Raw genomic sequence first — 15,999 nt, 5'->3', positions numbered from 1 at the left:
TAATCTTGCTCTTGCATTTGCCCTGTGTTTGTTTATTCAGTTAGGAAATCTTTATTGACTCCTAATATATACTGTGCCCTAGATTAGAGGATGGCACTAAGAAGATACATCAGACATGGTCATTGCTCTCAAGTAGGTAGAGCAACTGGTAGTTGTATGACAAAAACAGATATCCATGGTAGGTGTGCACTGAGATAAGTGATGTGACAGAAAGGACCAGGGGGTGCTGTGGGGGCCCAGAGGAAAAGACCTAACTGGGGAGGTGTGTGGGTGTTAGGAAAAACTTATTCAGGAAAGTATTCCTTGAACTGATTAAGATAGGCTTTGAATCCTGGCTCTACCACTTCCGTGAGACTGGGGTGACTTCACTCATTCTGTCATACTTAGCCTTAATACCCCTTACAGGGTTGTCCAGAGAATGAAACAAATAATGCATATGGAAGAGCCATGGAGTACACTGGGAGACAGTGTTGCTCTGGAGCTTGGGTAGCCCACTTAAATTCCCTGGGCCTCGATTTTACTCATTTGAGAAATGGAGCCACGAAAAAGTATGTGTTGGGCCATGTCCTTAGGAATGTTATAAGGCCCAGGACAAATAATGGCTATAGGGTGGGCTTGAGACAGCTTCCTCTCTTCCCCTCCCTTTGCCCTATAAGGCCAGGGTACTTCTAAGTCTAATTCCACTAGAGCACTTCTTACTGCTCCCTCTAGCTGCGCGGTTCCCTTCGAGCCTCCCCTCTCCCACACAAGCCCAGTTACAGCAATTACTCCCAGGATGCCAGCGGCGCACTTGGAGGTAAGGTCAGTCGCACTGGGGGCGGGGCTTCGGTTGCCATGCGGTTTCGCTCAAGGTTCCGCTGCTTAAAAAGTCCCATCTGTAAGTTATTGGAAGCACCACGGGGGCTTGTGAACAGCACGGAAAGGCAGACAGATTCTGATGCTTGGGCTAGTGTGCGGCGGAAGGAGGGAGGAGGAGGAGCCTAACTGGAGGACTTCCTTTGCCGTTCATTCCTCCTAGGCGTCGGCACCACCCCATCAACTTCCGTTCCTCCCGCCAATGAGAACTGAGGGGATCGAAGCCCCGCCCCACCTTCGCCACACCTTGGTGGCGCGCAAGAGAACGCATGCGCCAATGCGCGCGGAAGGCGGGATCTGGCCAACCTGGGGGTGTCCAGCCGTCCTGTGTCCCCTAGGTTGGGCGCTGATTGTATGGTGTTGCAGTTCGCCGTCGAGATGTTGCGCGTGGTGAGCTGGAACATCAATGGGATCCGGAGCCCCCTGCAAGGGATGGTATACGAGGAGCCCAGCAACTGTGCAGCCATGGCCGTGGAGCGCATTTTGGACAAGCTGGATGCCGACATCGTCTGCCTTCAGGAGACCAAAGTGACCAGTCAGCGCTCAAAAATCCAGGATCCCTACCATACTTTATCTTTTCCACTAACTTTTGTCCCCTACTTAATTCTCATTTATTTTACCATTTTCTCTATCCGTAGAGTCTTCCTCTTAGACCCAGTTCAGAATCCTGATCATCTACCCCTCAAACCCCTATTTCTCACTCCAGCTTGATGTCTTAATTCCTACTTCATCTCCTGTCCTCAGCAGAGCTTTAATTCCCTCACCCGTGCAACCTTCATCCTCGCACAGATCCTCTAATTCCCACTCATTCTCCTGCCCCAGCGCAGTACCCCAAATTTCTTCCTCACACACTATCCAGCTCCAACTCCCAAGTTAGATCCCCCAAATCCCCTTCCCTGTCCCCAGCTCACATCCTTTAATTCCCACCCCATCTTTGCCCCCAGCTCAGACTCCCTGATTTCTTCCTTTTTACCTCTCCATCTCAGATCCTCAGTTCTCCTGTCAGATCCCCTAGAGCTCTACCCCCATTTCTCCTTCCCAGCCTCAGAACCTCTTACCATTTCTATCTCATGTCCCACGCCAAGGTTAGATCCCCTAGTTCCCTCTCTCTCCCACCCTAGCTCAACACCCTCCATTCTTTCCCTCTCCCTTGCACTCCCCTTTAATACCCTCTAACAACTTTTTCCTCCATCCCCAGTTCAGATCCTCTAATTGCCTCCCTCTCCTACCTCATATTCCCACCTCAGATTCCTATTTCTCCCTCCCATATTCCATTTCCCACCTCCAGCTCCCTCCATTCACCTAATCACTAGCTTCCTCCCACCTAATTTCCCTCCTCCCATTCCATAGCCTACCCCTTCTTATTTTGATATCAATTCCCTCTCTAGTCCCCACCATTCTAGCTCCTCTTCTAATCATAGATACTTCATTTTTTCTCCCAACTCTGGCTCTGATGTGTGCGAGGAATTAGCCTACAACTTTAATTCCAAACCCTTGTGTGTCCTGGGCCCTACTTTTATCTCTGACACAGTCTTACATCTTTTTTTTTTTTTTGCAGGGGATGTGCTGACAGAGCCCCTGGCTATCATTGAGGGCTATAACTCCTATTTCAGCTTCAGCCGTAACCGCAGTGGCTATTCTGGTAAATGGGGCTTTTTGGGGACTTTAAATTAGTGATGGGTGAAGCAGGTCGGGAGTGACCAATATTTGATGAGAAGGTAATAAGAAACTCAGGCTTTTATTTAAAAAATTTTTTTTGAAAGTACAAAGCTGCTTTTAATACTTTGGGGTGAGCCCCACAGGAATAAAAAACACTGGGAAGGGATAACCCCCCACTCCCAGGATGGCCCAGAGGAAGAGAGGCTACCTGAGGGGAAAGAAGCACAAAAGGGATCTGGAGACTCAGGGCAAAAGGAATGTCATTGGTGTTGGGACCTGTGAGCACTACAGGAGAAAACGTGAGCATGGTGGGACTGGCTCCAGGTACACAGGGGAGGCCAAGAGGGTTGGACACGAAGCCACAAAGCTTCTTGGGTTCCTCCTTCTCGTTTGCCTTTTTCTGCTTCTTCTGCATGACCTCTGAGTCCCTCTGCTTGCAGGTGTCAGCAGAAAGCCTGTCACCTTGGCACTTTCCCTTAACCTAGTAGCTCTGCTTTTTCATACTGGCGGTTGAGCTAATGCTGGTTACCATGGGTCATGGCGAGGGCAGCAGCTGTGGCTTACCTCCATTGCATCCCCTCACTTTGTCCGATGTTGTGATGCCCCAGGCTTTTAGTCCACAGAGCTAAAGTCACATGAAGCTACGTGAAGGATAGTTTTTATGTGTAAAATTATCCTGTTTGACTTTGGAAGCACAGTCAGTCATATGGTAGTTAATTGTATGAGCTCTGGAGTCAGACTACCAGAGTTTGAATCCTACCTCACTTCCTAGCTGTGTACCCTCTGGCAAGTTAGTCAACCTCTTTAGGCTTCAGCTTTCTCAGCTGAGAAATGGAGATAATGCCTAACTCCTAGGGCTAGTACAGGCATACCTTGTTTTGTATGTATATATATATATGTTTATATATAAATATTATATGTAAATAAATATATAACATATATGAATTTACATATCTATATATAAATATGTTTTTATATATACATACATGTAAAGCACTTCACTTTATTATGTTTTGCAGATATTGCATATTTTATAAATTGAAGGTTTTATGGCAACCCTGTGTTGCAAAACTCTTGGCACCATTTTTTCCAGCAACATTTGCTCATTTCATGTCTCTTTGTCACTTTTTAGTAATTTTACAATATTTCAAACTTTTTCATTATATTTGTTATGGTGATCTGTGATCAGTGCTTGCAACTCGCTAAAAGCTCAGATGACAGCATTTTTTAGCAATAAAGTATTTTTTTAATTTTATTTTATTATGTTACGTTAGTCACCATACAGTACATCATTAGTTTTTTATGTAGTGATCCACGATTCATTGTTTTCGTATAACACCCAGTGCTCCATGCAGTACATGCCCTCCTTAATACCCTTCACTGGGCTAACCCATCCCCCCACCCCCTATCCTCTAAAACTCTCAGTTTGTTTCTCAGAGTCCATAGTCTCTCATGGTTCATCTCTCCCTCTGATTCCCCCCCTTCATTTTTCCATTCCTTCTCCTAATGTCCTCCATGCTATTCCTTATGTTCCACAAATAAGTGAAACTGTATGATAATTGACTTTCTCTGCTTAACTTATTTCACTTAGCATAATCTCCTCCAGTCGCATCCCTGTTGATGTAAAACTTGGGTATTCATCCTTTCTATTGGCTGAGTAATATTCCATTGTATATATGGACCACATCTTTATCCATTCATCTGTTGAAGGGCATCTCGGGTCTTTCCACGGTTTGGCTATTGCGGACATTGCTGCTATGAACATTGGGGTGCATATGGCCCTTCTTTTCACTACATCTGTGTCTTTGGGGTAAATACCCAGGAGTGTAATTGCTGGGTCATAGGGTAGTTCTATTTTTAATTTTCTGAGGCACCTTTACACTGTTTTCCAAAGTGGCTGTACCAACTTGCATTCCCACCAACAGTGTAAGAGGGTTTTCTTTTCTCCACAACCTCTCCAACATTTGTCGTTTCTTGCCTTGTTAATTTTTGCCATTCTAACTGGTGTAAGGTGGTATCTCAGTGTGGTTTTGATTTGAATTTCCCTGATGGCTAATGATGTGAACATTTTTTCATGTGTCTGTTAGCCTTTGTATGTCTTCTTCGGAGAAGTGTCTGTTCATGTCTTCTACCCAATTTTTGCCTTGATTATTTGTTTTTTGGGTGTTGAATTTGAGAAGTTCTTTGTAGACCTTGGATACCAGCCCTTTATCTGTAGTGTCATTTGCAAATATCTTCTCCCATTCTGTGGGGTGCCTCTTTGTTTTGTTGACTGTTTCCTTTGCTGTGCATAAACCTTTTATCTTGATGAAATCCCAAAAGTTCATTTTTGCTTTTGTTTCACTAGCCTTTGGAGATGTCTTGAAAGAAGTTGCTGTGGCTGACGTCAAAGAGGTTACTTCTTATGTTCTCCCCTAGGATTTTGATGGATTCCTGTCTCACATTGAGGTCTTTCATCCATTTTGAGTTTATCTTTGTGTATGGTGTTAGAGAATGGTCGAGTTTCATTCTTCTGCATGTGGCTGTCCAATTTTCCCAGCACCATTTATTGAAGAGACTGTCTTTTTTCCATTGCATATTTTTTCCTGCTTTGTCAAAGATGATTTGACCATAGAGTTGAGGGTCCATATCTGGGCTCTCTATTCTGTTCCATTGGCTTATCTGTTTTTGTGCCAGTACCATGCTGTCTTGGTGAACACTGCTTTGTAATATAGGTTGAAATCAGGCAACCTGATGCCCCCAGCTTTGTTTTTCTTTTTCAACATTTCCTTGGTGATTTGGGGTCTTTTCTGATTCCATACAAATTTTAGGATTGTTTGTTCCAGCACTTTGAAAAATGTCATTGGAATTTTGATCGGGATGGCATTGAAGGTATAGATTGCTCTGGGTAGCATAGACATTTTAACAATGTTTATTCTTCCAATCCATGAGCATGGAATGTTTTTCCATCATTTTGTGTCTTCTTCCATTTCTTTCATGAGTGTTCTGTAGTTCCTAGAGTATAGATCCTTTACCTCTTTGGTTAGGTTTATTCTGAGGTACCTTATGGTTTTTGGTGCTATTGTAAATGGAATCAATTTTCTAATTTCTCTTTCTACAGTTGCATTGTTATTGTATAAGAAAGCAACTGATTTCTGTGCATTGATTTTGTATCCTGCCACATTACTGAATTGCTGTATGAGTTCTAGTAATTTGGGAGTGGAGTCTTTTGGGTTTTCTACATAAAGTATCATGTCATCTGCAAAAAGAGAGAGTTTGATTTCTTCTTTGCCCATTTGAATACCTTTTATTTCTTTTTGTTGTCTGATTGCTGTTGCTAGGACTTCTAGTACTATGTTGAACAATAGTGGTGAGAGTGGGCATCCTTGACATGTTCCTGATCATAAGGGAAATGCTCTTAGCTTTTCCCCATTGAGGATAATATTCGCTGGGGTTTTTCATAGATGGATTTTATGAACTTGAGGAATGTTCCCTCTATCCCTATACTCTGAGGAGTTTTAATCAAGAAAGGATGTTGTATTTTGTCAAATGCTTTTTCTGTATCAATTGAGAGGACCATATAGTTCTTCTCTCTCATCTTATTAATGTGTTCTATCACATTGATTGATTTGCAAATGTTGAACCACCCTTGCATCCTGGGGATAAATCCCACTTGGTCATAGTGGATGATCCTTTTGATGTATTGTTGGATCCTATTAGGTAGGATTTTGTTGAGGATTTTGGAATCCATATTCATTAGGGATATCAGTCTGAAATTCTCCTTTTTGATGGGGTCTTTCCCTGATTTGGGGATTAAGGTAATGCTGGCCTCATAGAATGAGTCTGGAAGCTTTCCTTCCTGGAAGTTTTTTGAAAGAGCTTCAGGAGAATAGGTATTATTTCTTCTTTGAATGTTTGGGAGAATTCCCCAGGGAATCCATCTGGTCCTGGACTCTGTTTTCTGGGAGCTTTTTGATCACTGCTTCAATCTCGTTACTGGTTGTTGGCCTATTCAGGTTGTCAATTTCTTCCTGTTTCAGTCTTGGCAGCTTATAGGTTTCCAGGGAGGCATCCATTTCATCCAGATTGCTCAGTTTATTGGTATATAGTTGTTCATAATAATTTCTAATAATTGTTTCTATTTCCTTGGTGTTAGTGGTGATCTCTCCCCTTTCATTCATGATTTTATTAATTTGGGTCCTTTCTCTTTTCTTTTGGATAAGTCTGGCCAGTGGTTTATCGATCTTATTAATTCTTTCGAAGAACCAACTTCTAGTTTCCTTGATCTGATCTACTGTGTTTCTGGTTTCTAATTCATTGATCTCTGCTCTAATATTATTTCTGTTCTAATGGGTGGCTTAGGCATCGTTTGTTGCTTTTTCTCTAGTTCCTTAAGGTGCAGAGTTAGTTGGTGAATTTGGGAATTTTCTGTTTTTTTGAGTGAGGCTTGAATGGCTATTTATTTCCCCCTTAGGACCGCCTTTGCAGTATCCTATAGGTTTTGAACTGATGTGTTTTGGTTCTCATGGGTTTCCATGAATTGTTTAAGTTCTTCTTTGATTTCCTGGTTGACCCAAACATTCCTGAGCAGAGTAGTCTTTAGCTTCCAAGTGTTTGAATTTCTGCCAAATTTTTTCTTGTGATTGAGTTCCAGTTTTAGAGCATTGTGGTCTGAGAATATGCAGGGAATAATCTCAGTGTTTTGGTATCGGTTGAGGCCTGATCTGTGACCCAGTATGTGGTCTATTCTGGAGAAAGTTCCGTGTGTGCTTGAGAAGAAGGAGTATTCTGTTGTTTTAGGGTGGAATGTTCTGTATATATCTATGAGGTCCATCTGGTCCAGTGTGTCAATCAAAGCTCTTGTTTCTTTCTTGATTTTCTGCTTTGATGATCTGTCCATTGCTGAGAGTGAAGTATTGAGGTCCCCTACCATTAACGTATTATTATCAATAGGACCCTTTATTTTGGTGAACAGTTGGCTTATGTAGATGGCTGCTCCCATGTTGGGGGCATAGATATTTACAATTGTTAGATCTTCTTGTTGGATAGACCCTTTAAGAATGATATAGTGTCCTTCTGTGTCTCTTATTACAGACTTCAGTTTAAAATCTAATTTGTCTGATATAAGAATTGCTACCCCAGCTTTCTTTTGAGGTCCGTTGGCATTGAAGATGGATCTCCATCTCTTCCCTTTCAGTCTGGATGTATCTTTAGGTTCAAAATGAGTCCCTTCTAGACAGCAAATGGATGGGTCCTGTCTTTTTGTCCAGTCTGCAACCCTGGGCCATTTTATGGGAGCATTTAGGCTGCTCACGTTGAGAGTGATTATTGAAAGATACGAATTAATTGTCATCATGTTGCCTGTGAAGACGTTTTTATAGATTGTTCCTGTAAATTTCTGTTGTATATCACTCTTGGGGTCTTTCTCCTTTTATAGACCCCCCTTTAATATTTCTTGCAGGGCCGGCTTAGTGGTCACATATTCTTTCATCTTCTGCCAGTTGTGGAAGCTCTGCATCCCTCTATCCATTCTAACTGAAAGCCTTGCCGGATAAAGTATTCTTGGCTGCATGTTCTTCTCATCTAGTACCCTGAATATGTCTTGCCAGGCCTTTCTGGCTTTCCAGGTCTCTGTGGATAGGTCTGATGTTATTCTGATGTTCCTCCCTCTGTAAGGAATCTCTTCCCCCTAACTGCCTTTAAGATGGTTTCCTTGGTTCTAAGATTTGCGAGTTTTACTCTTACATGCTGGTTTCTTGGCTTGTTTTCCTTGATCTTGGGATGGGTCCTCTCTGCCTCTAGGACACAAATGTTTGTTTCACTCCCCAGATTACGGAAGTTCTCAGCTATGATTTGCTCAAATATATCTTCTAGTCCTCTCTCTCTCCACCCCCTCAGGGATTCCAATAATTCTGACAGTGGAATGTTTCATGGTGTCACTTATTTCTCTGATTCTAATTTCATGTCTTGTGGCCCTGCTGCTCCGCGTTTTCGTCCAGGGGGCTTCCCTAAAGTCCTTTCCCCACTGCTACCAGTCTGCGAGTCTGTGCCTGGTCCGCAGTGTGGGAGGCTGTTGCTCACCAGTGGGCAGGATCCTGACAGCTCCCTCCCCCTTCCGTTTATTTTCCGATATCTGCCCACGGAATAATGGTTCCCGCCTTCGTACCTCAAAAGCAACTGCCTGGGATAATCTGTTTGTAGAAATCCAGATCTATCTTCTTATATCTCAGGCTGATTTTGTGGGTGTTGAGAGTGGTCTGGTAGATATCCAGCTCAGTTCTGGGGACTGGCTGGAATAGGGTCCCGTACTCCTCTGCCATCTTTTCCCCCCTCCAGAAATAAAATATTTTTTAATTAAGGCATATACATTGTTTTTTTTAGACATAAAGTTATTGCTCATTTGATAGACTACAGTATAGTAACAATATAACTTTTATCTGCACTAGGAAATCAAAATATTCATTTGGCTTGCTTTATTACAATATTTTTTATGTGGTGTTCTGGAACTGAACTCACAATATATTGGGGTATGCCTGTATAAGGATTAAACAAATTAGTCCATGTGATAATAATAGCTAACATTTTTTGAGCACTTAACCATGTGTCCATGTAAAACATTTAGACTATTAGCTATTACTGTTCTGTGGCTTTTGAATTTTTTAAAATTTTTTAAAGATGTTACTTATTTGACAGAGAGAGAGAAAACACAAGCAGGGGGAGCAGCAGGGGGAGAGAGAGAAGCAGGCTTTCTCCTGAGCAGAGACCCCAGTGCGGGGCTCCATGTCAGGACCCTGGGATCATGACCTGAGCTGAAGGCAGATGTTTAACTGACTGAGCCATCCAGGTGCCCCCTCTGGCTTTTTTAGATGAAGGAACTGAGACTCCAGGGTGTGAGTAGAATTGCCTCAGTCTCTCGGGAACCATCCATGGCCCTTGAGTTGGGAGAGTTGTCAGTACAGCCACAATAGATGAGGATGACTTACGTGACCTATGTGGGGGCAATAAGCTGTGCAATAGGCTGTTGGCTTCTAGGCCCTTTCAGAGTATCCTGTCTATCTCCAGGTGTAGCCACCTTCTGTAAGGACAGCGCTACCCCCATGGCTGCTGAAGAAGGCCTGAGTGGCCTACTTGCCACTCATAATGGGGACGTGGGTTGCTATGGAAACGTGGATGAATTCACCCAAGAGGAGCTTCGGGCTCTGGATAGTGAGGGCCGGGCCCTCCTCACACAACACAAGATCCGGTAATAGCCCACATCCCCCTGTTGCTGAGCACTGCTGCTTCTACTCTTAGTGTGGTGATTCTGAGGCTCACCTTACAAACATATTCATTGTGGAATATGTCCCATGTTTGCCTTTCTTGGACTCTAGTTCTGGCTTGGTTACTCACTGTATGATCTTGGGCAAATCATATTCCCCTCTGAGCTTTGAGTTCCCCATCTCTACAGTGGGGAACTGGCTGGCAGGTCCAGCTCTCTTATTACCACAGGCACCTCAAAGGCAACTTGGCAACTCATTGCCCCAAGTTGCTTTCTTTCTGGGTGTCCTGTCATGAATGGCAGCACCATCACCTGGTTTACCTGGGAGTTATCCTAGATGCCCGTCTCCCTGCCTTACCGCTAGTCAGTCCCCAAGTCCTGTGCATGCCAGTACATTCATGTCTTTCTGTCCCCTTCTTCACATCTGTCCCACAGGTAACCCATTAAGTGGAAGCCACATGGTGTGGGGGAAGGGAGGCTTGAAAATGACTTTTTCTTGTTGTGTGTGGGGGGGGTCTCTTCTCCTCAGCACATGGGAAGGGAAAGAGAAGACCTTGACCCTAATCAACGTGTACTGCCCCCATGCGGATGCTGGGAAACCTGAGCGGCTGTCCTTTAAAATGCGCTTCTATCGCTTGCTGCAGATCCGAGCAGAAGCCCTTCTGGCAGCTGGCAGGTATTGTAAGCCTGGGTGGTACTTGAGCTTGTTCTAGGTGCCCAACCCATTTAGGTGTCAAGCTCCATTGGAAGGGATATGGGATCTTTGTCTTTTGAGTTCCTTTATAGCCTAGTTGGAGACACTAGCATGCCTACCTGAATGGGCTCTGCATTGTATGAGCTGTGAGGACCAGGTAAAGTGATACAAATATGGGTTTTGTACTCAGATACCTCTAAGCACCTATCCTGGCTCCTTTTACTCACTATGAGTCCCGAGGCTAGCTCTGCTTTTATTTTCTCTTGTTAAGTGAGTGTATGAATTCCTACCTTACAGAATAGTTTTAAGGATGAAATGAGGTGAAGAAGAAGGTAAAGTGCCTGGGAGCAAATGAAAAGTCTTGTCCCAGGGAAGGACAGGAAAGTGAGGGTGGGTTAGAGTAATCAAGGGATACTTCCTAAAAGAAGTACCTGGGCTCAGCTTTGAAGGACCAGAAAGATGCCATTAAGTAAAGATCAGTGAGACAATCATGTCAGAGAGGGAATGATGTCATCTTTGGGGATCAGAATTGGGTTGGTAAGGCATAGAATGTAGCAAGGTTTTAGTTCAACTCAGCATTGGGCTTGGCTCAAAAAAGGGGCTGTAGGAAGAGTCTTTGGATTAGTTTGCAGAAGAGCCACATAAACAGATGTGGCTCCCAGTTGGGAAAATGAACAGGAGTGAGATAATGAAAGAATGGTGGTGGCGGTGTGACAGGGAAGAGAATGGACATTACAAAGTACGATTGGAGAGGTAGGCGGCTATGCATTGCTGTGGGCTCCCACCTTGGCCTCAGTGTGTGAGAAGGGGCTGATCTGAGTTCTTGGGCCTAGAAGAAAGTAAATGGGCCAGGAGTAATGCTTCCCTTTCTTGAATGTCTAGTTGATAATCCCATGTCATGTTTTTTAGCCATGTGATCATTCTGGGTGACCTGAATACAGCCCACCGCCCCATTGACCACTGGGATGCAGTCAACCTGGTAAGGCTCTTCTAGGCCCCTTTCATCACTTCTGACTGTGGTTCTCTTTAGCAAGCCAGCCAGTGCTGGATTTTGGGTCCAAGGGTAGCTTCCTTCATGGAAAAGCAGAGCTTAGTTTGAAATAACTATTCTCAAAGCACTGAGGATTGTTCATTCATTCAGGAGACATTACTGTCTTGCCCTGGGCTTGGTCCTGAGCCATGTGCTGAGGACTCAGTTACTAGTCGGTTCTGGCTCTTGGCCCCTCAAAGATTTCAGCATGGTGGGGCGCTATGGACCTGTAACCAGCCAATTACAGAAAGGTATCTTCAGGGCTGAAGCGAGAGATGGCAGGCCAGGAGTCTAGGGGAGCCTGGAGAGATGGGATTCCTGAGCCAGTGTAGACATTAGGGAGGCATCTGAAAATTGTTGAATTTTAAAAGATGAGTAAAACAGCTTTGGGGCTGGGGGAAGCAAAACATTCTAGCTTGAGCAAAGGCTGCAAGGTGAGAATTTGCTTGGTATGCATGGTGAACTGCAAGTCCCATTCTTGGTAGGGGTTGACAGGGGAAGGGAAGTGAGTGGCAGGAGATGGGGAGGGAAAGTCCTTTGGGGGCCAGATTTCAAGGTCCTTGAATTCCACATTGCCTTGATCATTTCCCTAATACACTTGTTTCCTGCTCATGAACTTTCAATACCTTCCTGTTACATCTGCAATGCAAAGAAAACATCTAGGCCTGGTGTGGAAGGCTTTTTAATCTCCATTTCCATGTACCCCTACACACTCCATCCACTCCAGCCAGGTTGTCTTCTCTCAGTCCATTGCAAAAAGTTACTTTCATTTTGACTTTTCTCACTGTACCCTCTGTCTTTTTTTTGTATGAACCTTTCATCTTTGAGTCCCTCTAGGTCAGTGGTTCTCATTCCCTGACAGCACATTAGAACAAGGAACTTTTACAAGAATATTAATACCTTGGTGCCGCCCCAGACCAATTAAATCAGAATCTCTTGGGTGTGGGGCCAGGGTAGCAGTATGTTTTACAAGGTCCCGGGCTGATTTTCTTGTACAGTCAGGCTTGAGAACCACTGCCTTAGAATCTACAAGCCAGTTTTCATCTTAGCTTGCCTCATGAGGGGAGTGATCAAATCAGTAACTTAATGCTGGCATAGTCCAACTCAGCATTGGGCTTGGCTCAAAGAAGGGGCTGTAGGAAGAGTCTTTGGATTAGTTTGCAGAAGAGCCACATAAACAGATGTGGCTCCCAGTTGGGAAAATGAACAGAAATGAGATGATGAAAGAATGGTGGTGGCGATGTGACAGGGAAGAGAATGGACATTACAAAGTATGAGCCTTCAGTCCCTTCCAGCCTTATTTCTCATAAGGCATTTACTCAGTCTGTTCTTTCTGCTTCCTGGATAGTGTCATATAACTTTATGCCTTTTCTTCTTAGTTCAGAACTATCCTAGGTCTCTCAAGTGCACTTCTTACAGTCTTCCTTCCAGAAAAAGACTAATAGTATCAGGTCACATGACAAACACAGTCTTTCCAAAATAGCAGAATATGTCCACTTCCCAAAAGACTGGCTCTTCTAGTCTTCATCTCCCTAAATGGCACCATCATCCCCTTGGCTACTCCAACCAGAAGCCTGGGAATTATGTTCGTATTGTCCTTCCTCTCTACCCCCACTTCCCACATTCAGCTAATCAGTGGGTAGTTGATTTTAGTTCCAAATCATCTCTTAATTTCATTTTTATTTGTCTACTCTGGCTCTACCCTAGTCTAAGTGATTATCATCTCTTGTTTACGTGGTCTGTGATAATTATCTCCTGCCAGTCTGCTGGTCCCCAGTCTGGTCTCCCCTTGTTTTTTGGGTTCGTGCTTCCCCTCTCCATGGGCCCATTACAGAGGCTGCGTTCTCAATTTGTAACACCCTCTGCCTGGGTTGCTCCTGCTCAGCCTTCACTTTCCAGCTCCAGATCACTTCCTGAAAGGAAGCCTCATTGGTCCCCTGGACAAGCTCAGGTTCCCACTTTGTCCCTAGTATCATGCCTGGCACATAATCAATGTTCTTTGAACATTTTTTTCATTGAATGAGTGGGTAGGCCAGGTGGATTGGATGGATGGATGAAGATGAATTGGAGATCAGAGCCAAAGGAAGTATTTAAGTATGGATTTCTGGAGCTCCTCAGCTGAGGAGTTTGTGGGGGAGAGAGGAGATGGTCTATGAGGCCTTTGACACACACAAAATAAGCCAAATAGTTCCAGAGGGTTTAAATGAAAAGGTAACAGTTTCGTTAACTCATAATCCCAGCCCTGCTTCCTAGAGGTAACCACTTTTAACTTCCTGCTTTCCATCCTTTTGGTGAGCAGTTCTGAGAATTGCTTTGATTAAGTAAACGACAAGCTTTCAGATTTGACATTTAATCCCAGCTCTGCCAGTTCTGGGCCGTGTGACCCTGAGTAGTAGTTTCTTTTAGAACAATCACATTTTCTTGTCTGAAAAATGAAGCAGTTAGTCTAAGTCTCTTCCAGGTCTAGGCATCTAGTTTTGCCTCTGTCTTCACCCCTCTCCCCCTTCTCCAGGAATGCTTTGAAGAGGACCCAGGGCGCAAGTGGATGGACGGCTTGCTCAGTAACCTGGGATGCCAGGCTGGGGCCCATGTACGGCCCTTCATTGATAGCTACCGCTGCTTCCAGCCAAAGCAGGAGGGGGCATTCACCTGCTGGTCAGCAGTCAGTGGTGCCCGCCATCTGAATTATGGCTCCCGGCTTGACTATGTGTTGGGGGACCGGACCCTGGTAATAGATACCTTCCAGGACTCCTTCCGGCTGCCTGAGGTGATGGGCTCTGACCATTGTCCCGTGGGTGCAGTCTTGAGTGTGTCCTCTGTGCCAGCAAAACAGTGCCCACCTCTGTGCACCCGCTTCCTCCCCGAGTTTGCAGGCACCCAGCTCAAGATCCGTCGCTTCCTAGTTCGTCTCAAACAAGATCCTGTGTGCAAGCAATCAGCACTGCGACTCAGCAAACAAACCCAGGTACAGATGCACCAAAACAAAGCCCGTGTGCGCTCAACCAGGCCTCGGCCAAGTCAGGCTGGCTCCAGCAGAGGCCAGAAAAACCTGACAAGCTTCTTCCAGCCTTCATCCAATTGTCCCCAAGCTTCTCCTATCTTGGAGCTTCCTAGTGTGGGTGCCCTCATGACCCCAAAGACTCTAGAAGAGGAGGTGATGGCCAAAGTGGTGGAGGGACAGGCCAATGCTTCAGAGGCCAAGGATGAGAAGGAGGTACGGACTTCTTTTTGGAAGTCTGTGCTGGGGGGGCCCTTGCCCATGCCGCTCTGTGGGGGTCACAGGGAGCCATGTGTGATGCGAACTGTGAAGAAGCCAGGACCCAATCTGGGCCGCCACTTCTATATGTGTGCCAGGCCCCAGGGTCCTCCCACTGACCCTTCCTCCCGCTGCAACTTCTTCCTCTGGAGCAGGCCCAGCTGAACCAACCCAAGGTACAGATGTCTGGCATGGTCAACCCTGTACATAATCTGAAGCCAGCTCCCTCCTAAGCTGCCTCTTTCTTCCCCAAGGAATCTTCCTCCTCTTCCACTTTCCTGAAGAACCCTTCCTTTTCCTCTTCCTCCTTTAAGGCCTCTCTGACTCTCTCTTCTTCCTGCCTAGCTCCTCCTCATTGGTGAGCTTCTTATTTCTTAATGCTGTGACCCAGTTCCCCCACTCCACTTCCCACCTTCCTGTCAGAAGTGCACAGGAACCAGTTGCTCCAGGAAGTTGATTTTAAACCCTTTTCTTTCTTGCTGAGAAATATATCTGTGCCTAAATAAAGTCTGTGTTTTTGTTTTAGCACACCATGTCATGTAGACATTTTGGATGTGCTTCATGAAGTTGAATCAGAGACATTATCTCAACACTAGGTTTGCCAGCTGCCTGTAGCCTGACGATACAACTCCTAGGAAGTGGGGAGGCAGGAGGAGTGGTACTACCATAAAGGTGCTCTGTTGAGTTGTAAAGATGCCCTGCACTGCTGAGGTTAGATCAGCAAGGGAGGTGGGTGTGGTGTTAGAAAGCTCAGGTGGGTTGCATAGCCTTAAACCAATGCTTCCCAACTGGTGTCCCACAGCTGCCACAAAACGGGTTATAGGGTGGGAAGAAATGGCCCTAGAGTTGACAGGTAGAGCACAAATGTCAGGAGAGAGTGCCTCCTAGGCAAGTAGTGTTATTAGTTTACCTGGGTGTGCAAATGTTTTCTGTGTGCTATGACCTGGAAAGATTGGGAGCATTTCCTTGAAAAAGTTGCTTGCTAATATAGCCAAGTCTCTTTCCCACCTTGGAAAATAGAGCTGGTAGGTCCTGTTCTATAAGGTACTGTGGAGAGGAGAGGATAACTGATTGGAGACATCGATTCTGTGTGCTGGAAAACACCTCCAGAGTTTTGGGGAACTATTTCTCTCTTCCAGGCAGTTCAGTTAGGGCTGATTCCATCTCCTGGCTTCAGGGGCTACATGAGCATAGGGTTTCCAGGTCTACCAGTGAAGAGTCAATCCCTGGATTTTTGTTGAAACCATTGGGAAGGAGCCATTTCATAT

The 15,999-nt window shown here is 45.0% G+C and overlaps 1 protein-coding gene and 1 pseudogene across 1 annotated transcript; one reads left to right on the top strand and one right to left on the bottom strand.

Annotated features, from left to right (window-relative positions):
• The first annotated feature begins 1,168 nt into the window (after nt 1-1,168).
• APEX2 (apurinic/apyrimidinic endodeoxyribonuclease 2) lies at nt 1,169-15,224 on the top strand. Its single transcript, XM_021700392.2, has 6 exons — nt 1,169-1,390; nt 2,414-2,497; nt 9,556-9,736; nt 10,281-10,427; nt 11,355-11,424; nt 13,988-15,224. The coding sequence occupies exons 1-6, from the start codon at nt 1,210-1,212 to the stop codon at nt 14,894-14,896; spliced, it is 1,572 nt and encodes a 523-aa protein (XP_021556067.1). The 5' UTR covers nt 1,169-1,209; the 3' UTR covers nt 14,897-15,224.
• Nucleotides 2,719-3,053, bottom strand: LOC110587864 (annotated as a pseudogene).
• Nucleotides 15,225-15,999: the final 775 nt, after the last annotated feature.

Source organism: Neomonachus schauinslandi, chromosome X (genome assembly GCF_002201575.2).
Source record: "Neomonachus schauinslandi chromosome X, ASM220157v2, whole genome shotgun sequence".
Classification (NCBI taxonomy): domain Eukaryota; kingdom Metazoa; phylum Chordata; class Mammalia; order Carnivora; family Phocidae; genus Neomonachus; species Neomonachus schauinslandi.
This window is presented reverse-complemented; position numbering and strand designations above follow the sequence as displayed.